The 24,073-nt window shown below is 40.6% G+C and overlaps 2 protein-coding genes across 12 annotated transcripts in view; both read left to right on the top strand.

Annotated features, from left to right (window-relative positions):
- arhgef1 (Rho guanine nucleotide exchange factor (GEF) 1) overlaps positions 1–20,906 on the top strand; it is a 39,643-nt gene extending 18,737 nt beyond the window's left edge. For 4 of the 10 annotated variants that reach the window (XM_084557434.1, XM_084557428.1, XM_084557435.1 and 1 more), the window contains 28 exons: positions 514–556; positions 677–782; positions 1,883–2,023; positions 3,805–3,834; positions 6,021–6,132; positions 6,293–6,368; positions 6,517–6,546; positions 6,997–7,176; positions 7,867–8,008; positions 9,030–9,041; positions 9,799–9,969; positions 10,901–11,091; positions 11,194–11,340; positions 11,689–11,771; positions 12,136–12,261; positions 12,411–12,525; positions 13,051–13,151; positions 13,293–13,367; positions 13,448–13,523; positions 14,094–14,261; positions 14,370–14,457; positions 14,572–14,691; positions 14,797–14,849; positions 14,946–15,089; positions 15,202–15,327; positions 16,201–16,388; positions 16,817–16,921; positions 17,747–20,906. In XM_084557434.1, the coding sequence (XP_084413560.1) occupies positions 514–556; positions 677–782; positions 1,883–2,023; positions 3,805–3,834; positions 6,021–6,132; positions 6,293–6,368; positions 6,517–6,546; positions 6,997–7,176; positions 7,867–8,008; positions 9,030–9,041; positions 9,799–9,969; positions 10,901–11,091; positions 11,194–11,340; positions 11,689–11,771; positions 12,136–12,261; positions 12,411–12,525; positions 13,051–13,151; positions 13,293–13,367; positions 13,448–13,523; positions 14,094–14,261; positions 14,370–14,457; positions 14,572–14,691; positions 14,797–14,849; positions 14,946–15,089; positions 15,202–15,327; positions 16,201–16,388; positions 16,817–16,891 (2,919 nt within the window). In that variant the 3' untranslated portion in view covers positions 16,892–16,921; positions 17,747–20,906. Of the gene's footprint in view, positions 1–513; positions 557–676; positions 783–1,882; positions 2,024–3,378; positions 3,725–3,804; positions 3,835–6,020; positions 6,133–6,292; positions 6,369–6,516; positions 6,547–6,996; positions 7,177–7,866; positions 8,009–9,029; positions 9,042–9,798; positions 9,970–10,900; positions 11,092–11,193; positions 11,341–11,688; positions 11,772–12,135; positions 12,262–12,410; positions 12,526–13,050; positions 13,152–13,292; positions 13,368–13,447; positions 13,524–14,093; positions 14,262–14,369; positions 14,458–14,571; positions 14,692–14,796; positions 14,850–14,945; positions 15,090–15,201; positions 15,328–16,200; positions 16,389–16,816; positions 16,922–17,746 lie in introns of those variants that run through there. The other 6 variants (XM_084557430.1, XM_084557432.1, XM_084557433.1 and 3 more) reach the window with 6 other exon arrangements.
- A 283-nt stretch (positions 20,907–21,189) lies between these two features.
- Positions 21,190–24,056, top strand: cd79a (CD79a molecule, immunoglobulin-associated alpha). 2 transcript variants are annotated; one of them, XM_084556656.1, is made up of 5 exons: positions 21,190–21,328; positions 21,738–22,046; positions 22,728–22,843; positions 23,101–23,163; positions 23,339–24,054. In XM_084556656.1, the coding sequence occupies exons 1-5, from the start codon at positions 21,289–21,291 to the stop codon at positions 23,462–23,464; spliced, it is 654 nt and encodes a 217-aa protein (XP_084412782.1). In that variant the 5' UTR covers positions 21,190–21,288; the 3' UTR covers positions 23,465–24,054. The 2 variants fall into 2 exon arrangements, with proteins under 2 accessions (XP_084412782.1, XP_084412783.1); XM_084556657.1 differs by having other exon boundaries at positions 21,206–21,292; positions 23,339–24,056.
- Positions 24,057–24,073: the final 17 nt, after the last annotated feature.

Below are 24,073 nucleotides of genomic sequence, written 5' to 3'. Positions count from 1 at the left end.
CCTCCTCAAAGCTCATCCACTACAGATGTCTGTCAGCTGCTTCATGCTGCACTTTCTCTCTCTCTCTGTCTGTCCGTCTGTCTGTCTGTCAGTATAACCCCACGGCTTCCTGTCAGGATCGTGGGAAAGCCCTTTAGAAGGAATCATCTTTTCTTAGCCTCCCCCTTTTTTTTTTCTTTTTTTTTTTTTTTAAAGCCCCGTCATATTTGTAAACCCACTGACGCAAAGTTGGCCCATGTGGTTACTTTCAAGTCAGTGACAGAGCTATGAATCTCCCATTTGGAATATCTGCTTATTGTCATGTTATTTTTTATTTCCAGTGTTAACGTGCCCCCTGGTGGTGATATATAGATACTGCATCACATTGTTTTGTCTAGCATCCACTGAAAACAAAGTAACAATCCATATAGATCTATAAAAGTAATCTTTACATTAAAACATTGTGTATACTATATAAACAACATGTATTATTTCTCTCTGTGTACTGATTTTGTCATTTGCTTCACATTGCAGATTCTCAGAGTGTCAGTACCACCTAATATAGCCTATGAATTGGGTAAGTTATTCTAGACGGTGTTCAAAGTCATTACATAGTCTTAGACATATTTGACAAACCTCAACCCTGCTTGGTGTGTTCCTTCTCACTCACTCACTCCACATTTGCCCCTTTTCCAAGACCGGACCCGTCCAGATCTGCTGTCTGAAGACCTGCAAAAGCGCTTTGCCCATGACGTTCAAAAATTACAGGTTCCTGAAGTGGCCAAACAGCTGGAAGATTTCAGGTGAGAGTCTCAGATTCTGAACTCCAGCAAAGAGAGTCTACATCAGAGCTAATCCAGCTATTTCACACATTGTAAATCACAATATGTTGTAAATCAACAAAAAATAGCGAGATCAGAACACTGGGCTTTTGAGATTCATCCCTGACATGTGTTTAGGGTCTATATGCTTGAAATGTTTGATTAATATAGTATTGTATACTGCACATAAACCTAAAAACAACAGCAGCTGTTTTATGCATTTCAGATGCTTCTTCTCTTTGTTTGCGAGGTTTCATGCAAGCAGAACACTCACTTTTAATTTTTTTTACTTTCAACTGTGGTTAAGGGGAACTTGAGATGTCAATAAATCTTGTAAAAACTTTAATAACATCAGTGAAACCTACAATAAAACGTTCTCTTACATTGATTTGCTTCCTTCAAGGCAACCTTGTGTATCTAATGAGCAATTTTTCCCAAACAAAGTCATATTTGAATTTTGATATTTGACACATAACTATCATTTACCAGCATTAAAAGGCATTTTTACCTTAAAGGTGTATTGACTTTAATCCATCACCACAGTAAGAAACTCCAGTTTGAAAAACAATCTCAACGAATCTAGACAAGACAAGACTACGGCAACACCAGCATAACCTGGCCTAACCTAATATAATTACCCAGCATGCTTGCTAAGTTGCTACCAGCAACTATTACTCAAGACCTACTTTGGCTGCCTCACTGCTAAAGCCAAATGCAGTATGTTGTGTCTTTGCTGGAAGGATTTTAGTGTGAGTAGCATTTAAACACCAGGAAAAAAAGCTATCTTGATCTCACTTTTTCTCAAATTCTTTCAGTCTTTAGTGCTTTAGTGATTTAGAGGCACACTGAGAAGACAAAAAAATTTGCAAACATGTTGTAGATTTTAGTTGTTTCCTGAAGTTAAACGTTTCTGTTTAGCAGTAGCCACAAAATATGCATTTTTATGCACAGTCCTGTAATCAGCAGCCACACATTTATACATTAGGAAAACGCATAGATCTACATTCTCTATAAATATACTACTTTCTATGTTATTTTTGACAAACCTTCCTAACACCTCCGTCCCCCTTTGTCTTGCACAGGCAAAAGAGGATGATGGGCATGACCCCGAATGAGGCTGAACTGGCCGACGTGGAGAATCACTACCCCACCGACCGTGTCCCAATGGAGATGAAGGAGAAGTCTGTAGCTGAGAACCTGCTGGAAAAGATGTCTGAGAAACAGTGAGTGTTGCGCTACGCCCATTAGAAATGATTTGGGGGCATCCAGCCTAAACAAAGTGAAAGTCAGATTCTTTTTTTTTTTACAATGACATGCAAGTGGAGCACATCTTCAAACTTCAAGACAAAGCTCCTTGTTGAATTATGAGTACAAAATATATCATTTGCATATTACAATAACTATTTAATAAAAGCATTGTGAGGTACTCTAGCCCGTATATACCCTGATACCAATATGGCATATTGGTGTCAAGAACTTTATCTTTGCATTCACATAGTATCCATCAGTGAAGTTGGAAAAGCAGATGTCTCTGTTTCCTCTTATGTTGTTGCCACACTTTTCTTTAAAACTGCACAGTCCAACACCAACTGTGCACTCAAGACAATGTACGATAGACTGAGCTGGAAAAAATGAAGCTCACCGGAACAGAGAATCTGGTGAATGAAAGAGAACACAACAAAGCAAGAAGGAAATGAGAAGGCAGAAAGGAAAAGATGGAGTCAGCAGTGCCACGCTGGCAGGAAGGCTCTCCCTTGGCATTTTGCCAGCTGGGGGGAGGGCATGATGGTGGAGGGGGTAAAACAACGAAAAAGAGAAGGGGAGAGTAAGGGCCAGAGGGTTATCGATGTGGGATAGCTCCTGCCCTGTACGCAGTTAAAGAAAGAAAGCAAGAGATCTGGGGGAAAGTTAATCTATCCTTGACCCTGTGGCCAGCTACAATGTATTATCCTCTGCAAGAAGCGAGTCAGACAGAGAGGGAGAGGAGGCCAGGGAGAGGGCAGAATGCTGTCTTACTTCATCTTGTCAGGAGAGAGAGAGAGAGAGAGAGAGAGAATAAAATGATGCACTGTGCACAAGAAGCACTCATCCTGTGAATGAAGACACAAAAAAAGCCTGCAGAGTGCCCGTATCAAAGACATGATAATTCGGCTTTTGACTCGCTCAGTTACTATCACACAGCTGGATCTCTATCTTCATTGCACAAACGATTCATTCAGCCTCACTCCATTCATTCCTCCCGACAATCATCTCTCTATTTCTCTCGCCATTAATGTTCCCCCACACTCCTGCACCCAGTCACCCCTTCTTGTCCCCCTCCTCACTTGACCACAACACTGACCTCGCCCCAACTGTTTCTCATTGGTCTCTCTGCTGATGCGAACAAGACAACCAGACCATTTGATTGGATTATGCAGGGAAATCCCGGGAAAACCCCTCCCATCCTTTATGTTCATCTCAAAACATAAGTATCCAATTTCCACAGTCTTGCCTGCTTGTTGCATCAGACAAAAACATGGTTAAATAGACATTTCCGTTGTGCTGGAGCATTTCTGACTTTGGATTTCTTTGTAGACACTTAACTGAAGAGACAAACTGGGACAGAGTTTTTGACAGTCTGGAGACAATAGCTTGGCCTAATTGTAGATCTTCAAGTGTTTTTTTTTTAATTGCTAGAGTGTGCAGAAGTGCAGCTTTTCATGCATCTTTCGCATTTTTGATTTTTTTTGTTTGATTTTTGATTTTTTCTTTCTTTTTGGAAATTTTAGAATATGATCAGTAGCTTCAGCTCTGAGCACAAAAACACTATCGTCTGTTTTGAGTTGGATCAAGGAAAGCTTAGTTATTTCAGATTCCACCGGCCTAAACCAGAGTTAATAATCAGTCGAGCGAAAGAAAGAAAAAATGCTACTTAAAAGGAAGAGGTGAGCTTGATGCTGCACCACGAGTGCTTTTCTCCACTCTGTAGTAGTGACATCACTGAAACCTATCTCTTTTCTTTCAGACTCACAATCGTCTCAGACGAGGAAAAATGGTGAGTTACATTGTTTTAACGAAGTTTAAATATTTGTGGTCCTCTTTTTTGAGGGCATGCTCGTGCACATGTAGAAGATTAGATCTGTGCATGCTTTTTCTCAGCCTGGGTGTGGTCAAACTAAAACCACACATACTGGCTCAGCTATAACAAAGACAAATTAAAACGTGTATTTCAGTAAAAAAAAAAAACGCCCTTTCACAAACGTATAACTTAGTTCATCATTCTCTGTTCCTTTTATGAACATTTTGTTAATTTGACTGGAAGAAATTATTAAACCCCATCATGCACACCATCTGTTCTGTATGCTTTTCTCCCGAGAATGTTGGTCCTCCACAGTTCAATTCATTATGATGCATTCACACAGCATCTCCTGTAAAACTTTTAATCCCAAGCACTTTTGTTGTGTGCACATCCCCAGAGTCTCCTCCTTTTCCCAACTTTTCTTTTATCTCCTCAACTCCTCCTTTGTCTCCTCCTTTGACATATTTTTTTCTCTCCTTCCCACTCTTTTCAGCTCCTCCTTAATGCTCCTCCTCTGGACAGTTTCAATACTGCGCCTCCTTCTTCCCTGCACCAGTCTCTCTTTTTTTCATGCTTTTCTCTCATTTGCATTTTCCTTTTCTCTCTCTTTTACACTAGTGACTGTGCAAACACTGCTTTTTAAAAAAAATAAATAATAATAATTAAACTTTTGCAGCCTTTAGTGTGAGCTAAACACATGTGAACCAGTTGGGCAAATTCCCATTTCCCCTCCAGCTCCCTAGCGAGGGTAAAGTGCTGCTCCATGGTTCCACGTCCGGGATGAAAACCGCATTGTTCCTCCTCGATCTGAGGTTCAGCCATTGAACAGACCCTCTTTCCAGCACCCTGGCATAGACCTTGCATATCCCCAGTTGACGTCAACAGCTCCCCGCCCCCACCGAAAACAGTGTGAGCGAGTTGCCGCCTACCTCCCCTGAGGCGCTGGACGGTTTGCCAGAACCCCTTATAGCTAATCAGTAGTCTTCTTCCATGGCCTCACCGAACTCCTCCCACATCCAAGTTTTTGCCTTAGTGACTGCCCTAGCTGTGGACCGCCTATCCATCCGGTACCGGTCAGCTGCTTCCAGAGACCTACAGACCAACCATGCCCTGTAGGCCTCCTTCTTCAGCCTGGCAGCTTCCCTCACCTCCGGTGCCCACCACCGGCTTCAATGGCAGAGTGGAACAGGGCGCATTTGGACTTAGTGTCCCCCACCGCCCACGGGACATGGTTGAAGCTCTGCCGGAGGTGGGAGTTGAAGACCATCCTCACAGGTTCTTCCACCAGGCGTTCCCAGCAGACCCTCACTATTCGTTTGGGCCTACCAGGTCTGTGCGATGTCCTCCCCTGCCATCTGATCCAACTCACCACCAGGTGGTGATCAGTTGACAGCTCTGCTCCTCTCTTTCCCTAGTGTCCAGAACATACTGTCGCAGGTCAGATGTTACGACTATAAAGTCAATCATCGAACTACAACCCTAAATGCCAGGGCCCCACCCCGGACTCAGGCCTGGTCGCCAAGAGCACCGATGAACAACCTTATGTTTGAACATGGTGTTAGTTATGGACAGACTGTGACTCGCACAGAAGTTCAATAACTGAATACCAGTCGGGTTCAGATCAGGCAGGCCGTTCCTCTCTAACCCCAACCCCTCTCAAGGACTTGGGTTCCAGACCCGACACTATGTGTCGAGGTGAGGCCAACTATATCTAGACGATAGCACTCAACCTCTTCCACAAGCTCCGGCTCAATCCCCGCCAGAGAGGTGACGTTCCATGTCCCAAGAGCCAGCTTCCATAATTGAGGATCAGACCGCCAAGGCCCCTGCCTTGGTCTGCTGCCTGATCCACATTGCACTGGACCCTTCATGCTCCTCCTGTGGGTGGTGGGCCCACAGGGAGGCAAGCCCATGTTTCCAGTTTGGGCCACTAGGCTTGCCTCCACCTCCTCAGGAGGAGGAGGATTTTGTTAATTTGACTGGAAGAAAAGGACCGAATCATTTGTTACAAAAAAGACAGATGCTTATGCATTACTAGGTACTTTAATTTATTTAAATTAAGAAAAGTCTTCTTAAGAAAAAGAATGTTAGCAAGTATTTAAAATCACTACTAAATATTATTATTTAACACACCTCTAACAAAACTTCTCCTCCACCACCAGCCAATCTATATTTGCTGCAGTGACCTTCTACATGAAGCACCTAGGTGTTAAATCCAGGGGAGTCGACAGTAAGAAGTCCAGAGGAGGCTTCTTCAGGAGACAACTGGTAAAGGTAAATAACAATAATCTTTATAGAAGGACAACATTTTTGTCATTTTATGGAAACTAAAGAAACAATTGCATAGCAGACCGCTCGATAAATACGCTATCCTCATTCCTCCTCTTTGTTAAATCTGACTTTGTTTTCCTCTCTGTTTGTGTAATTTCCCCAGAATAAGAAGGAGGAATCCACCAAGACCACCAAGCCCAGAGGGGTGTTTCCAATTTCCAGCTGGATTCCAGGGGGTGGTATGTATCTGCTTTTGAGACCCTTATCACATTGTGTAGTTTATATCTGGCTGTTCATGACTTTATTGGCATTTCAAAGAATGATTACATATTGATGTCCATGAATGGATATGAGAACTTGTTGTCCTGCCCTTCTTTCCTGTTACAGCTGAGGGCAAACCTAAAATGGATAATGAAGGTACTCGTTGTTCAGAGTCCCCCTTTTCCCCCTACCCCTTTTATCTGTAGAATGGTCACTTATCTACTAATCAACACTGAAGCATGCCTGCATGTGACAAATCAATCTGGTAGAGGATGTGGGAGGGGCGTTACATAGCTGATTTTGTGTTTCAAGGTGGATGTTTGAAGAATCCGTTGCGGTGTCTTGTTTGTAATCACCAGAAAATGTCACTCTTTACTCATTCATCTCACTTGAAGGATCATGAATGTTCCCTTGTAACATACTAATCCTGTCATTTACTGTAGAGGTCCTGATTGCACCCTACTCAATCTGGTCTGCTTGTCTGTCTCAAAAAGTCTGTCATTTTTTATTTTTTTTTATTTTTTTAACTGAGGTGCATGTTTTTCTGTATGTGCATTACTTATAGTTCACCTCTGTTAAAGTTGTCATGCTCTTCCAATACATCAGGGGAAAAGGATAAAGTGGCTCTGGATCGTAAAGGCCTCACTCCGGGCAGAGGCTCTTTGACTGACAAACTTTCTGTCGGGGTAAGCGGAAACTCTGCCTCTGCTCCGGTGATAGACATCAGTGACACCGCTGGAAACAACATCAGCGCCACCAGCTGCCCAGAGTCTTCACACAATGATGGTACACCTGCTGACTTACTTGCACATTTATAAACAAGACAAGTCTACAGTCACACTAGTGGTTCTTGGAGGCATTACACACATCTATTTGCAAATGTCATCCTGCTAACATTCACAGTGACACTACTAACATTCTGATGTTTACCATCTTCGTTTAGCTTGATAGCTTGCCAATATTTGCTAAATATGGTAAATACGTAATGATTGTGTCCGAAATCATTAAAGTTTATTACATAAACCTCAGACACTAAAATGTGAATGTTTAGTGAGAGCAAGGATCACAGAATTAGTATGATTCATCCTCTGAATCACATTTTTGACATTTTAGACTGGATCAAAGTTGTGGTCCAAATAAGCGATCTCTAGACTCGCGTATGTGCGGGCCTATAAACAAAATTCAAATTGAAAATGTTAAAACGGGTCTAAAGTTAATAATTAATAGAGTAAGAAAAGGTACTATTTTAACAAGACTTTTATAATGTAACTATTGTTTTATTGCTTATAACCCGGCCCGAAATGTCCTTGCATTCAAGAATGTTGTGTCTCTGCCTGTCAGGAAGAGTGAAATAGATTTTAGGAACACTCAAATATTTCTGATCTTGCAGAAAAAAAAAAATAAATGTTTTCCGTTGTATAAGGTTACAAAACATTCTTGTGTATTGCTGCTAAATTTGATTTTCTAATCTTCTAGGTATCTCAAGCATTCGCTTAGAGCCTCCAGCTGTTTCAGACGTGGGTGATGTGTCCCCTATCTCGATGGGAGGTGGGCTGCCCCCCGTGGAACCCCTCTCCCCTAGTGACACCGTCGCAGAGGAGACTATAGATAAAGACAGGTGAGAAGGACTGAGGTGTTAATAAAAAGAGTATCATCTTGAGAAGGAGGATGTAATTGCAGTATAGTGATTACTATAGAGTATAAGCATTTACAGTATTAGAGACTATGGTCAGATTATAATTAGACTGTAAGAGAGACGTAAAAGACCAGGCGAAAAGTGGGAAGCAAAATGTGTCGTTGCTCAGGCTGAGGGAGCTTGGTAAAACTCCCTCAGCAGTCTGTCCCTGCTGTGTGCTAGCTTTTGTCATGCTGCCCGTTGCTCGCTAGCTAACAGAGCCTGCAGTTTTGAGACAGAACCTCACCAGGTGGACCCGGATCGAGTCTTTCCTTCCAGCCCTTTGCCTTCCCTCCCCCTCATACCCTTCCTTCTTTTTCTTCCTCAGTGTGGCAGGTGTGCTCACCTCTTAACATCACTCTCTCTTTTTCTTTGTCTGTCTTGTTTTGTGCCTCTTATGTACATAACAAAGCTTAATTGCTTCATTTGTTGCATATAGGAATCACTCGTACAGTTCTGGCTCTTGTTTTTTTTTTTGTTGGATTCAGGTTCATGTCGGCAGTACACTGTTGTTTTCTTCTAGACTGAGATTCTTGCAATGCTGTTACATAGCAGAGATTATGAGCTTTTCACAGCTTTCTATGCAGTAAACAAGCTTGGTAATGTCTTGGCTAAAGTTCTAAAAAAAAAAATAATGTTAGCAACTTTATAGCCAGTTTTAGACAGTGTTGTTATCTGGCATTCCGTTCGTGTTTTTGTTTTTAGCTCATTTTAGCTGCTCCCTCTCTGTGCTTTCCAAGGTGTCTGCTTGTGTCGTGGTCAGGGCCCGTCCTTTGTCCTGCTTGTCTCCACAGTATGAGGTTACATGTTGTTCCAGGGGCTTTGGCATTCTGCTCCGACAGTGGTTTGAATTGTGTAGAATATTGTGTTGGTGTGTGCACTTGCATGTCATGGTTCTTACTGTGGCTTCCAATAGTTGTATAAAGGCGAGTGTGTAACAGTGTGGTATCCCATGTTTTTACAGACTGAAGACAAGGTGGGTGTCAGCGCCTTGACAGAGTCATGGACATGCCTCAGGCCTTATACTGATCACATATCACACTTACACAAACCCTCATGTGCACACACTGGTTTGATACATTACACAAACATGGATAAGTATTTTGAATCTGCTTTTGAAGGAATTCAAATTAGCATAACAGTTTTGGATGAGCTGTATTGTTTTTAATTGATGTGTATGCACGTTGTGCATAGTTGTCTGAACCCAGGAACTATTGAGCCAAACAACTATTATATTTGTACAGTGTGGTACGCCACATATGTAGAAGCAATGCATGGCTACTTTCTATTGTAGATTGGCATTCAAGTGATGCTATATCTACAATGTATGAAACCGACTCAGTTTCATTTCTAATATATGCATGTCATATGTCATGCATATTTACTTGTCACTCATTTTTCTCCTCTATGTTTTCTTGATTGGATATTTCCCTTTCGAACATCTTTCTTGTTTGTGTAAATCTTCTTCTGACTCATCCATCATCCTCTTACCCCTCATAATTAACTCCCATTTCTGTCTTCACTGTCTATATATAACTTATACTTCCCCTTCTACTGTCTTTTCCTTCTACATTACTTTCTGCTCTTTCTCTTCTATCCACTTTTGTTTACCTCTGTTCTTTCTACTGTCTTTGTTCTTTTCCAACGGACCTCTTCCCTCTTTATTCTGTCCCCATCTTTTCTCACCCTTACCTCCTTGCTCCCCCATCCTCTCCCACCTTCCCCTCCATCAGCAGGAAAAAAGTGACACGCAGCGAGAGTGCTCGTGTGGACCGGCACTCGTCTCGGCGCAGGGGCTCTTCTCGGGCCAAACAGTCCCGCTCCCGCAGTGATGTGGACCTCCAGCCTCCCTCTGCCACGTCAACAACACCACCTGCCCCACTCACCCCCCAGCACCTCCATCCGTAAGATGGGCAAATCCCCCCTTAATGCCTCACTGGCTCGAGAGTCGCACAGCAGGGACAGACAGGATGTCAAATGCTGTCAGATAAATCAGAACAACAGTTTGAAATAAGATCACTTCGTGTGCAAAGTATAATGAGTCACTCAGGCTGATAACTTTATTGACTTGTAATTGACCGTCAGATGGATCTGTTTCTAATAGTTGACCTGTGCTGTGACTGACAGGTACTCAGTAACAGTTAAACATAACTCTCATTTCCTTTTTAATGGAAATGATTATCGAGTTAGATCAGTATTGACCATCTGGCAAACGTGAAGTGCCAGCACTTTATTAAAGGTTAGCTAATGTTTTATTGGTTGACTGTAAATCCTGACAGCATGGCCACTTGCACCTGGTCTGGACTTAGAAAGGAAAAGCAGTTGAATTCCCAGTAAGCTAACCGGTTACATTTAAATCGGCTTCATTTAATAATATACATTTACCAGTACTTTAGACCTTTGAGAGTTAAATTCTTGAATTGTGTAATATTGTTGTTTAGTTGTTAGTTTAAACATTACCCATTTAACCTTGTAAATTGAGAAATGCTGACAAATTTTGCAAAACAATATTAATCTCGCCATAGAGTTACTACCTGATGTTAAAGTCATGTTGTACTTGTATCTAAGGTACAATAGTAACAACATGACACTGATCGATAGCTCTTCTGCTAGATATTTTGTCTGGCTGCTTAACATCCTTACATTGTCAATTGTTATGTAATCCCTGGTGTACATTTAGAAAGAAACGCAGCTGCTCACTGCTACTCTCTTGTTCCACAACCAACAACCTGTTCATCCAGAATGTATATTACATCTCTTGAGGCTTCCTGGGTCATAATTACGTTGTAGTAGACATTCAATACTAATCCTTCTCCTTCTCCATTCAATCTTCAGCGCCGATGGACCCGTTTTTGTTCTCGAAGGGCTTGGCCACTCCCCCACCAGCCCCTCCCCACAGCTGGAGGAGATGGAGCCACGGCTCCTGGAGTTCGAGCAGGACCCACCCAATTGGAGGGAGCAGGCCGCTCCCGAAGCTCTGTCCAGCCTCAGCAAGAAGGAGACCAAGAGGCAGGAAGTCATCAATGGTGAGGAGAAGAGAGATTAGGCAACACATGATGAGAGGGAAACATACTGATACAAATTGCTCACAGAAAAGATCATGCTGTGTCCTCTCTCTCTCTTCTCAGAGTTATTCGCAACAGAGCATGCCCATGTGCGAATGCTAAGTGTCCTTCAGATGATCTTTTCCAAGCCGTTGGAGAGAGAGGAGCTCCTGACTGCCACTGAGCTGGCCGCCATCTTCCCCAACCTCGATGAGATCATTGAAATGCACTGTGAGTGCTGCTGCAAAGAAGCATTTCTGAAGTGTTTGTGTCCTTTCAAAGTCGGACACATGAATTTAAAGCTTCCCCCTCCTGCAACAAGCAAACATGCATACATCATATCCATACTTATTTATTCCCTATGAGTGAAAACTATAACTGTGTGCACAATCTGTAATTGAGTGAAGGTTTTCGTAAGTCACTGGCCTTTTCCAGTGCCGCTGTAAGGATTGGTATGATCTTCCGTATTTGTCTGGAGGAAAATCTGTCATTCACACTGATAGTAGAGTTTGGCCTCTTAAATTGTTTTTCAGAATTTCACTATTTTTCTGTGTGTTTGTCTGTGGCTGTGACTCTCAGATAACTTCTACGAGAACCTGAAGAAACTGCGTTTTGATGACGGCTTCATTGTTAAATCTATCAGCACCACAGTTCTCAACCGAGTGAGTCCTCATGATTTCTCTCTTCATCTCACAATATCACAGTATTTCTCTTTACTCTCAGTACTTACTTTCAGAAATCTTGTGCTAACAATTTAAACTTTGTATTGTCTTCCTGTTGACCATTTAACTTTTGTCCTCCCGGGCCAAAACGGCAGTAGACCACATTTATATTAAATTATGTGATATAAAGATATTCAATATTCTGAGGACAATAGGAAACTTAATTCAACACAGGTATCAGTAATAGTGTCAACATTTTTAGATCATCAAACAAATGTTGAAAGTCTCTAGTTTCTTTGTATGTCTCATATCACTTCTCACTAGCACAACAGTGTTTGACTGTACTGTTTTGTGTGTGTTTCAGTTCGGTGGTACAGAGGGCGAGTGGTTCCAGAAACTGACAGCCCGATTCTGCAGTCACCAGTCATGGGCCCTGGAACAGATCAAGAGCAGGCAGAAGAAAGAGCCACGCTTCAACTCGTTCATATTGGTACCACATACATGCTCAGAAACTGACTCAAAAATAAATTCTTAAAGGTTTAACTCGAGACGTACATGGATGCACTAAAAGATTCAAGGCCATGCAAGAAATCACATGAGTGGTCTTAATCTGACTCCGTATGTGTGTGTTAATCCCAGGAGGCAGAGAGTAAGCCCCAGTGCCGTAGGCTGCAGCTCAAGGACATCATCCCTATAGAGATGCAGAGACTCACCAAGTATCCACTGCTGCTGGAGAATATTGCAAAGAACACAGGTGTGTATGTCCCAAGCTGGTTTGTTGCTCATATGTTGACCTTAGTTTGCACCTGGGGCATATCTGTAAAGATGTATATGTTTTTACTGATAACATTTGTCTTACTTACGCTAATCACTGAATAGAATTTTTCAAAATCCTCACAATATTGATTTACTGTATGTTCTGATGTGTATTATTAATTTATCTTGAGAATCTGTTGGGGAATTTTTAACAGGAATAAATAAGTAAACAGGAAAAACAAGCTATATATTACACCGAAGAATAAAATCCTGTAAACATTTACTATCACCGTAAAGCATTCCTGCTAATTAACATTGTGCAAACGAAAAACAGTACATTAGCATCCATATTTTTAAAATATTTGTACTTAAATACAATATAAACATTTAAGCACACTAACCACTGATTACTTTCTGCTTGCGGCTGAGTTTTTGTGTGCACTTGTGATTTATGGCTTTTGTTTGAACTGTGCTGTGAAAGCTGTATTTTTCTGAACTCTTGTGTTTGTTGTGTTTCGGGCAGAGGACCAAACGGAGAAGGAGAGGATCCAGCAGAGTGCGGAGTGCTGCAGAAAGATCCTCAACCATGTCAACGAGGAGGTCAAAGTGATGGAGAACCTGTTGGTAAGAAACACACAATCCACCACTCAGCAAACTGTTCTGTGGTAATTGACCACCAATTGGGGTCAGGTAAATTCATTTTAAGACTTCTGAAGGTCTCTTGTTAGACAGTCCGACCCCTAATCTCTCTGTCTCTGCTCCCAGACTCTGAAGGACTACCAGCGTAGACTGGACACATCAGGGCTCAAACCCAGTAATGAGCTTTATACTGAGTATAAGGTAAGTTTCTTTGGACAGTTTGGTCGTAACCAAGTTTTTTGTTGTGATATTCTTCATTATTCTCTCTTTGTCTTTACAAGAACATTGACCTGACTCAGAAGAGGATGCTTTATGAAGGCCCGCTGGTCTGGAAAGTCACCAAGGAGAAGGCTATTGGTAAACACAAATACTTGCTTGCACATCACATGCGGGGCCTTGCTTTCAGGTTCAAAATTTTCACAAAAAACAAAATAAAACATTTTTTCTTAATTACATAATTTCTTTGTCCAGTCTTCCTAAACTGGCTTCAAAATTTGTTATTGAGTTAACTGAATTCACTTGCTAATTATCAGCTTTCAACTGACAAAGAAAGAACATTTTAAACAATGATTTATTTTGGGCCAAGATAGCATTTGTTTTTCTTATTTCATTTCCCCTTTTTACATTAGTAGATGAGAATTTGCCATAATAGGAAACACAACTGTACTGCAGCTGTCTGTCTGAGATCAGTGACCCATTGACTTCCTCTTTTATACTTCATTAGTTAATTTTCCTAGCCCTCAATGCAGTGGAATAAAAAAAAGAAAGAAAAGCACTAATAATCACAAATCTATGAAAATAGATTCTGGAATCAAGAAAAAAGGCACTGATGAACGAATATAATGTTGTCTAAATAAAGTAAGTACATAATAATTAACAACACTTATCTCCTGCTCTATCGCATTTTTTCTCCTCCTTGTCTCTCAGAGGTGCAGTGTGTATTGCTGGCGGACTTGCTGGTCATCCTGCAGAGGCAGGATGACAAGATGGTCCTCAAATGCCAAAGCAAGAGCAACATCGCCGTGCAGGAAGGCAAGCAGATGCTCAGCCCCATTATTAAGTTGGACTCAGTCTTCCTCCGTGATGTGGCCACAGGTTAGCTGCACACAACAGTACAGTAGTTTCACAGACAAATGCAAGTCACTTCCACTGCGAGATCAATAATACTCACCTTTCCAATTGCTGTTTTTCCTGTTCTGTCAGATCGAAAGGCTTTTTACGTGATATTTACCTGGGACAGTGGCGCTCAGATCTATGAACTAGTGGCTCAGTCTTATGGAGAAATGAAAACGTGAGTGTCAAGAAGAATTGTAACATCTACAGTAATTATGTTTGCCTCTGATGTTAAATGGAGAGCCATGAATGAAAGGCTGCGTTGTAACCTCATTTGTGTGTGCATTTTTAGTTGGATGGAGGTGATAAAATCAGCGGTGGATGAGCTGAAGAAGAGCGGGGCATCCATGAAGTTGCCACTGCCTCCTGGAGCTGGAGTAGCTCCCCTCAGTCCTTTACCGTACGTGTTGATGTATGTGAATGCGTATATTGACACAGCAAGGTAACATATTCACTGCCTGCCAAAGTTCACTCATCTCAAAATATCTAATGTCTTTTGTTGTTTTCTCTCCATCAGGTCAAATACCCCTTTGAGTCCAAATGAGAATGGAGGTCTGAAAAGCAGCAGTGGTGAGAGAGCTGAACACTTAATGAATTGGTCAAATTTGCCTTTGTTACACATTTCTGAAGGCATGAGCCAGAGTTAAGGCTTGTCTCCATCTCTAGATCGAGATAAGGACAGCTTGACGCATGGAAAGTCTAGAGACCCCAGGCACAGGCTAATTGATTTCCTGTCAGAAAATGGCTTCGACTTGATAGGCCTCTCCAACAGTGATCAAGAGAAGGTGGCCAACAGTACTTTGGATGAAGGTGAATAGGGCTGTTCCTTGTACTGTTGATCATTTGTTTAGAACTATGTTTACTTTCTTAAGCCTCCCTACCTGTCTAATTAAAACCAATGTGTCTGTCTGTTCTCTGTTAGTCATGCTTCTGAAAAGAATGTTGATCGGCAGCATCAGTCTATCAGAAGACTCCCAACCTGATGAAGAAAATGTAGTGGAGCAGTCGGAGATGCCCAGCCAAGAAATGAATAACTGTCAGCCAGCAGGTAACCGGAAGTGTTAATCTAAATTTCTTACAGAGATGCAGTTAAGAAGTCCAACAATCAAAACATAAAATATAAAGCTATAGCCAACAAGCCATTAGCTTAGCATGAACCAAGTGGAGAATGCCTTGTTTTTTTTTTTTTTTGTCTACAAGTAGTGTGAAAAGTTCAAACTATTTCTTGGTTCTTATTTAAGGCGTTCCTGTAGTTTTGCCATCGCCATATGGTTAACATTACCAGACTGAACAAGACTTAATGTTTCCTTGTTATTTAACAAGCTAGGAGTGCTACCAACCTTCTCATATTTAAAAAAAAAAAAAAAAAAAATAGATAGACTTTTATTGTGTTGCTTCTTGGCCTTGAGACAAGGTCTGATAATGTGGATTGTTTTATAATTGATCCAGTGCTCATAGTAGAAAAGTTGGTGTAGTGATTTCTCCAAACAAACAAAATTCAGCTCAGAGAGAAGATTCTAGCCTTTTTCTACCTGTTTATTAAATGTGCCACTTTGCTTTCATTCAGTGTAGTGTAATGTCTCAAAACCACATGCATGTGTTTCATTTTAAAAAGGCTTATTAAATATGAATAGTATACTTTTGTCTTTGTCATAGCAGTATCCATTATGTTTGTGTTGATTCTGAAAGTAGGATTGCGAGACCTATTTCGCCATTAAATTAAACAAGTAATGAATTCTCTATTGTCCTCACTCCAAGCAAGTGTGAATACAAACAATATTATTCTGAGTCACATTGTGACAAGAGGCCTTTACTCAAGGTGTTCTCGGTGTGAATGATCACGTTTAATAAACTGAGTTTACAGTAGCTCAAAAACACAACTGTCTGCTGACATATCCAAATTGAATCTTTCTGTCCACAGAAGAAAGCCAGACCCCAGACGGAGGGGTTGAGGAGGTGAATGTCAACACGTGTGAAAAAGAAGACGATGAAGAGACAAAAGGACATGGGGACAGGAACATCAGTGCACCCCTGGTTTTGTCCCAAGAGAGGATGAAGGAAGTTAGCGTGAGGCTGCAAGACCTGGAGGAAAAAATAAGGAGACTACAGGTGAAAAGGGGGACTGATGGATGGATGAGAATTTAGAGGAAAAAAAAAACTGTGAGCAGGTAGTATGACAGGGGCAGATAAAGATGTGAGACACAACAAAAGATGCGAGTTGACTGGAAAGAGATGCCGAGTTGTGCATCGAGGGTTTCAGTGAGGATAACTTAAGTAAGGAGCGAGCTGTGGACAAATGGGGCCAAATGGCACAAAAGAGAAACGAGAGAATAGAAAACCATTTAACCACTGCTGTTATTGCTTCGCTGAAAATTGCTTTGTGAAATTGGACTTCTCTAAAAATGGCTATTATGTCCAGCGCTTGCAATGGGATGTGTCAGAGAAGTAGCGAGGGAGACGAGCAGAGGATGTTAAGAGGAGGAGGTTGGTGTGTGCGTTTGCAGCTCTAAAGGTGATATTGATTTTGTGTGTTGCAGACTGTAGAAGAGGAGTACCACAGGCTGCAGGAGGCCCTTTCCAAGTTCTCACTGGAGGGGGGCAACTTCGAGTAAGACACCACTTCTCCACCTGCTGGCTACTAGGTGAGAATGCTGAACAGTTACTTAAAATGATGTTAAGTATCTGATTACTCCCATCATCATCAGGGACACAGATTTGGTTAGGCTTCATATAATAAAAGGTTAAAATACTATAGTAATATTGATCATTTGCAAGATTTTTTTAAATGGGTAAAGTCATAAAAAAATCAAAATACAACTGTGTCATAAATTAAACTCAATCAGAGCACTAAAAGTACATAGAATAAAATAAAATAAATGAAAAACCATGTTGGACATAAAAGGTGAAACATATGTGATAATACCAGTTCAACAAATAACTAGGTTCGGTGTAAATTCTTAAATTTAATATTAATATAATAAATTATATTGCATGTGTATATGGAATGTTTTCATCATCATTTCTATTACAAATACAAACGCTAAGTTGATGGACTTATAAATCCATGAAAAATGTCTGGAGTCGTAATCGGCTACCTCCACAAATGAAAGAAGTCATCTTGTACGTGGTGAAGTTCAGAGCAAGAACATCAACAAATAACTTCATTACAGTTATGCTTGTCTGCTGTGTGCTAAAATGGTAACATGGTAATGGTTGCTAAGGTGACCGCTGACAGTATCGGCATATCTGTCTGCTCCTTTGCTCGTCTCATCTGCTTTGTTTGTGACGGTAAAGTCAGAGGACAGCGCTTGGAGAGAGTTCACTGAGTAAATTAAACTGACACTGGAAACACATCATGAAGGACGGGACACACACACACATGCACACACATACACATCCTCCACTATGGTATTATGCCCCTCTTATCATCAGTCCTATTGACGTTCTTCATCTTTTCTTCTCTCTAGGTTTTTACTGGTGCTGGTTTGGACTGAGTGACTTTCAGAGGCTTTTCTGGAAATTCCTAAACCCTCATATTTGCCTGGACCCTTACTGCATTATTTGTTTCTGTCACAGCTGTTTGCTGACAAGCAGGAAATGTCCTGCCTGTTGGAGAGGAGGGAGGGCTTTATGCACACTGCAGTGGTTCAGTGGTGGAACATGGGAGGTGTGTGCATGTGTATATGTGTGTGTCTTTTTGCATGCTTGATAGAGAGGTATACAAAAAAGAAGAAGAAGAAAAAAAAAAAAAAGAGACATCCTACTTTTGAGTGGGGGGTCGTTTTGCAGAGAGGTGCCAAAAGTACTGAAGCAATATTTTGCTGTGAGAGAGATGCTGCCTAACAAAATGTAGTGATTTCAACCTGCTGTAACACACATACGCACACCAAAGGCATGCGGAAAATAAATGACCATTTTGCCAATGACAAATGTACAGTAAAGAAAAAAAGCCTTAAATGGCCAGTGTAGCACTAGAAGATGTAATGAAATACTACTGCTGATATAGTGTTATTTCTAGTCTATGCCAAAGTAAAACAAAGATGCACTTTTTTCCTAATCAAAAAGAGTTAAAAATACACACTGTTTTTGCGACATGTTTTACTTCAGCTCTATTCAGAATGGGCAGGTTTCATGTAGCTGCCCATCATTACTGAAAAGCTGTATCCATGAACGTGTGTGTGTGTATGTGTGTTACAAAGTTTTTAATTAAGGACATTGTTTGGAGGGTTCTTACTGTAATTAGGTCGTATAAAAACCATTTATAAATAGTGGCACTATAGGTAATCATTTTGTTAATAATGAAGACTTGTTTGTATGTACCGCTTTTATTTATTCCTCTTAGTCCTGTTAGGTCAGTGAGTTGCCTCAGCTCAGACAAACTGTTACGGCACTGGGCCAGAAAGATTCGTGTGAGTCGAACGAGACAAAAGGAAGCAAACCTGGAATGTGTAGTAGAGAGGGGAAAAGAGAGATGTAGGCATGAAAAGTGGGATTAGTGTAGCTTTGGTTTAGAGAGAGCTAGAACTGGGTGGTCATGAGAAAACGTGTCAAAAACATGAAATTAGTATCCGTGCTTACTGTGCCGTAAAAAAGTGTAGACATGTGCGCACACAGTTACAAAACACGGAGACCCCAAGAGCACAGAAATGCTCACAGAAGTGCAGCATAATTTCTGCTTTGTCCCGCAGAGAGAGGGTTCACAACACAGACTTGAGTTGGGGTTACAAATTGTATCATATGACATTAGATACATATGTTATTAGTAAAAAAAAAAAAAAACTCGAAACTGAGCTGCTTTTGTATTTCATCATGCAGGCGATTGCAATTATAATTATTGTGATATATTTTCTAAACAGTGGCATAACTGGCTGTGCACACAGGACCAAAGACGTAACAAAGTGCCGTTCGAGCTTCTTTTGAGCTGTAGCTTCCTTAATGACATGCCTCATCTGTTTACTAGCAGTCCCCAAACATGTTAAGTGAAGGGATTTAAAAAGCACACAGAAGCATGGAACAGCGAGTGTTGATCCAACACGAGAGACAGCTTTCAATTCTTTGATGAATGTACAAGCAAATGCCAATATGACAGATGTTACTGCTCCGAGTCTTATGACAGAACCCCCAAACAGAACCTTTGATTTCTCACATATATTTCAGCTGCGTCACAAATGAAAAAGATGTACGTTTATGTCGCTAAGCGTTAGTGCCATAAGATCTACTGTAGTGTCTGCATAGAAGACTGGAGACCAAGTGCTGTTAACACCTCTAGTGCTAACTTGAACACACGGGACCTGATCCTGCTGCGGAACAAAAGTAACACACAAGACAACGAAGTCAGATGAAGATACAAAGGAAGCGATGTAGGTTTGGAGGAAGGAAAACCGTCTCATTCCAACGCCGCTCTCACCAGCACTGTAATCATGATCACTTCCTGATATGCATTCTCCTCATTGTTGCCGCAACAACAAATGCTACCTTTGAACCTACTGAACCTCAGTAGGTTTACTCCGTTTATTCACTTGAGTGTCACCAGTTGCAAAATTAGTTTGTCACTTTGTGTTTTAAACGTCACTGCCATCTGTTCCCACGTCTTCCTCTTTGAAATTGTACATAAATCCTAGCCTGAAGGAAAAAAGAGAAAGTATAACCTAGCCCCCCCCCTCCCGCTAGCTATGCTTATAACACGCTCATCTCTTCTTGAAGGCCTAATCGCCCTTTTCTACCGCACAGTTTTATCATAAGTTGTTGTGTATTTCATTTGATTTACTTAAATGGGTTGGGGAAGTTTTTAATGCCGATTTTTTTTTTTTTTCCCTCAATGTTTTTCAAAGGTGGCTTTTTAATTATAAACTATGCATTTCCTGTAACAGTGAAAGAAAGAAAAGACTTGTCTGTATGTCGTCTATGCATGATTCAATTTAACGGTTATGCAGATATTATAAACATGAGCATTTCCCTCAGTGTCAATATGCTCTTGTGTACGGCTGTTTGTCTTACCTATATGGGACCTTCTTAGTCAGGGGGTTTTGACTGTTAAAACCTAGTTAGATGAAACCCAGTTGGCACAAGAATTCAGTGATGCCTCCGGGCTTCGCTGGCTAAACGACTACTACAGACTCTTCTTTATCTATCTCTCTCTCCTTCAGACGCTCTTCCGCATGTATTCTATATAAAAGATGTATAGAAAATGTATTTATAGAGTGGTGCCTTGTTGTGACGATCAAATTCCATTAAGGGCTCATAAGTCAGCCACAATCACTGCTGTTTTTGGTGGGCTGTTTTCCATAAAGGACCTTAAACAATGAGAGACTCTGATGACCAAACGGCTAATAAGCAGTGAGAGACGCTCTTTTTGTTTCCATCTCCATCACATCAGCAGGACTCGAGCCTCCAAGCAACTCAGCCAGCCAGTGCCATGTAGAGAAAAGACACTGCTTCTTGTCATACTGGCATCTGCAATTTTGTCTATCTATAAACAATGAATATGCAAGAACTATACTGTGTATTTGGGTTTTGATTTTAATGTGTAAGATTTCTCTTTAATTATGTATACCTAAGGAAAATTGTGGTACGTTCTGTTTTTTTTTTTTTAATTCTTCATTTTTTAAATAAACTGGGGAAATAATACCCTGCTTTGTCATTTTATAGCTAAAACTGTCATACTCCATGAGCTGGTGTTTCAGGGTGTAAGGACCGTTGGGCTTGACTTAACCTACAGTATATACAAAAGGAAACTGAGATACTTGGAGCCTTGTAATATATTTTATAACAATAGCCTTCATGAAGAAATGCATGTAGTTAATATATACTTATTTAAAAATGTTCCAATGCAGTGGTTATGCAAATGTGGGGAGGTCCAGAATCGTTCAAGCATAAATCCTGACGGAGAAAAACAAGACACCAATGTGCCACTGCACAACGGAAGACAGGATCGTCTTGTGTTCGAGTTTTACTTTTAATTAGTTCAGAGTTTTTTTTTTATTCTCCAGTTGAACGTTTGTAGAAACAAATGGGTATGACTATAATCTTTATTTTCTGCAGCTTGGCTGGTGAGTGAGATTACTTTTTTAAGTAATATCTTAAATAGTCTTTGTGTTATACATATACATGTCATGTATTTTAGTATTAGTAAATTGTTTTGCCTGCTTTTGGGAAATAATAGATTTATACATGTCAGCCTTGTGTATTTATGTTCTCTAAATAATAGTTTTACACTTTTGAGTTCTGCTTCAGTGAACCACGTTTCCTGTTAAAAGCAGATGGCTTTGCTAGTTCTGGTTAATTGTGTAGTGCATTCACAGCTCATATAATTTAGTTTTGTTGTTCAGTGTTCCTTAAATAATATCTTTAACATTATGCCGGTTGTAAAAACGGTTCATGTTATGACAGTCTTAAAAATCCTGATGAAATAATTTGACAAATGCACACAACAGCATGTCATAATTGTTTCTTTGGCAGTGTTTGTTGCTCAGGGCAAGTTTGCTTTAGAGGCGGACAGGCCTTCTCTGACGGTGGCGGTCTTTCAGAGTGCTACCCTGGAGTGCTGCGTCAGGGATTACGAAGGGAGCTACTTTTGGATCAGACATGTTGTCAACAGCACTCATGAGAACGTTTCACACCCTGACACAATGACTGCAAAAGGAGATTCACAAAGAATATCTTGTGGCACTAAAGTCTTTCCAGCAGTGAAGCTAAATGATTCTGGGATGTACGCGTGTTTGCTGAAGGATAAGGGCTTCACACATGGCACCTACCTGCAAGTCTACAGTGAGTGAGGGGTGGGTGGTGGTGCAGGGGTGGCTGGGTATAAAAATGTACAAGTGTTCTTTAACATGCAGAGATGGAGTCACATTTACTCTAAGAACTACTAACACCACATAATCCCTAAATCTTGTCAAAGCATAATCTATCTAAAAACTGTGTGCAGCATCCTTATATACGGCAGTTTAGTTCATCTTTACATCATCTGGTGGGTTTCACTTCAAACGGCTGACCAGTTACCTACTTTAAATTGCACCAAAAATAACTGAAGTTGCAATTAAACTAATGTGAAAAGACCTAAGTCAAACTGAACAGCCACTTTGCATATAATCTCATTAAATACAGATGGCAGATGTGGAAATGTAAAACCACCAAACTCTAGGGATTATATGTGATATAACCTGGATTAGTTTACAAAACCAACATAATCCCGACCATACAATACTATCAATTGTAAATTAGAGTTTTTGCTCTAAAAAGAACAGTTACATAATTAAACAATCAATCTTGTAATAAGTCTCCTAGTAAGTCTATTAAGTAATGATTTGGTTACCCTGTTGTTGTTTCTCACACACTTGAGCTACTTTTAATTATGCACTTTTGCTGAGTAAAGAGGAAGCATTTGAATTCACGTGTATAATGCAAAATGTTGTTTGTTTCATCCCTGAAATCTTTCTTCATGTGTAGAGCCAGTGGAGAAGATGATAAACATCAGTGAAAGCACCAAAAACAAGATCCTGACATTTGAGGGAATCCTACTGTTGCTGTGTGTGTTGGGACCTTCTGTTACCCTTCTATTCAAGGTCAGAGGGTCACTTTATTAGACTCTGACTTGTCCACTACCCTTGACCTCAGCACTACTGTCAGTCATTCAAAGTTTCTAGATAAGGGCATTGCCTTTTCATTCTCTCATCTCAACACACCACATATTATTGCAATCTGTAACAGTTCCACATCAACTGCTCAGGCATATATCTCAAAATGATTTTTTGCGCAGTGTTTCTTGTCTTTCCTCAGTGAGACAACTTCACAGATCCACAAATGTCTGTTTTCCTTCCAGTCAAAGCGGCTGAATGAACTGGAGAAGAAGAAAATGCAGAAGGAAGAGGAAAACATATATCAGGTGAACACTACAGGAGTCACATCCTCTTTGACTCAAACACATGTAACAGCAGGCACATGAACAGAGATATGAATGAACGAACAAGTTATCTCGTGTCACTCGTCAATTTAATATGAGTGTGTTCCATTGATTTTTGTGTTGACCTGATTTCCTTCTTCCTTATCTCACACACCAGGGGCTAAATCTGGATGACTGTTGCACAACCTATGATCAAATCGAACGGTCCCAGGCTCATGGCCCCTACCAGGATGTGGGCAACATTAAGGAAGAAGGGGAAGACATCCAGCTGGAGAAGCCATAAGTGTGAAGAGGAGAGAGAAGATTATGTGTGTGATATCTGAATATCAGGCTTCTTATAAGACACATAGTCTAAACCAGTTTTGTACATAGCCAACATTATTTTTTAGCATATGAAAAGCTATGGCTTAACCCATTTATCATTTATCAGTTGGAACAGTGGTTAAAAAAAAAAAAAAACAATCTTCGACTGATTTTTTTTTTTTTTTGTCATTTTTCCTTTTTCTTTGTATTAAATTGTCTTTGTATTAAATGCTGGTTAAATGCGCAGAAATCCGCGAAATGCTCAGAAAATGCAGGTTAAAAGCTCCAGAACAACTTCAGAGTGATATTGTTTTATCTGTTTATTTTATGGCCATTTAAGTGTAAAAGTTTGTTTGCTTTCCTCCATTTCTGTAAATGCAAGAAGAATAAAACTGGAATAAAACAGAAAATTCACCTGGAAATTGTCTGAATGTAGCAGGTGCCCTCTAATCTGTAGCGACTGCGACAAGGGTCACGTTCTCTTTACAGTTTAAACAAATTCAACGGGGCCGGCGCTGATTGAGTTTCGAAAGTCTCGATTGGCTACTGGACAACAAGGCGGTCATTTATTGGCTCACATTTTTGGCAT

The sequence above is a fragment of the Chelon labrosus genome, assembly GCF_963514085.1.
Source record: "Chelon labrosus genome assembly, chromosome: 12".
Classification (NCBI taxonomy): Eukaryota; Metazoa; Chordata; class Actinopteri; order Mugiliformes; family Mugilidae; genus Chelon; species Chelon labrosus.
This window is presented reverse-complemented; position numbering and strand designations above follow the sequence as displayed.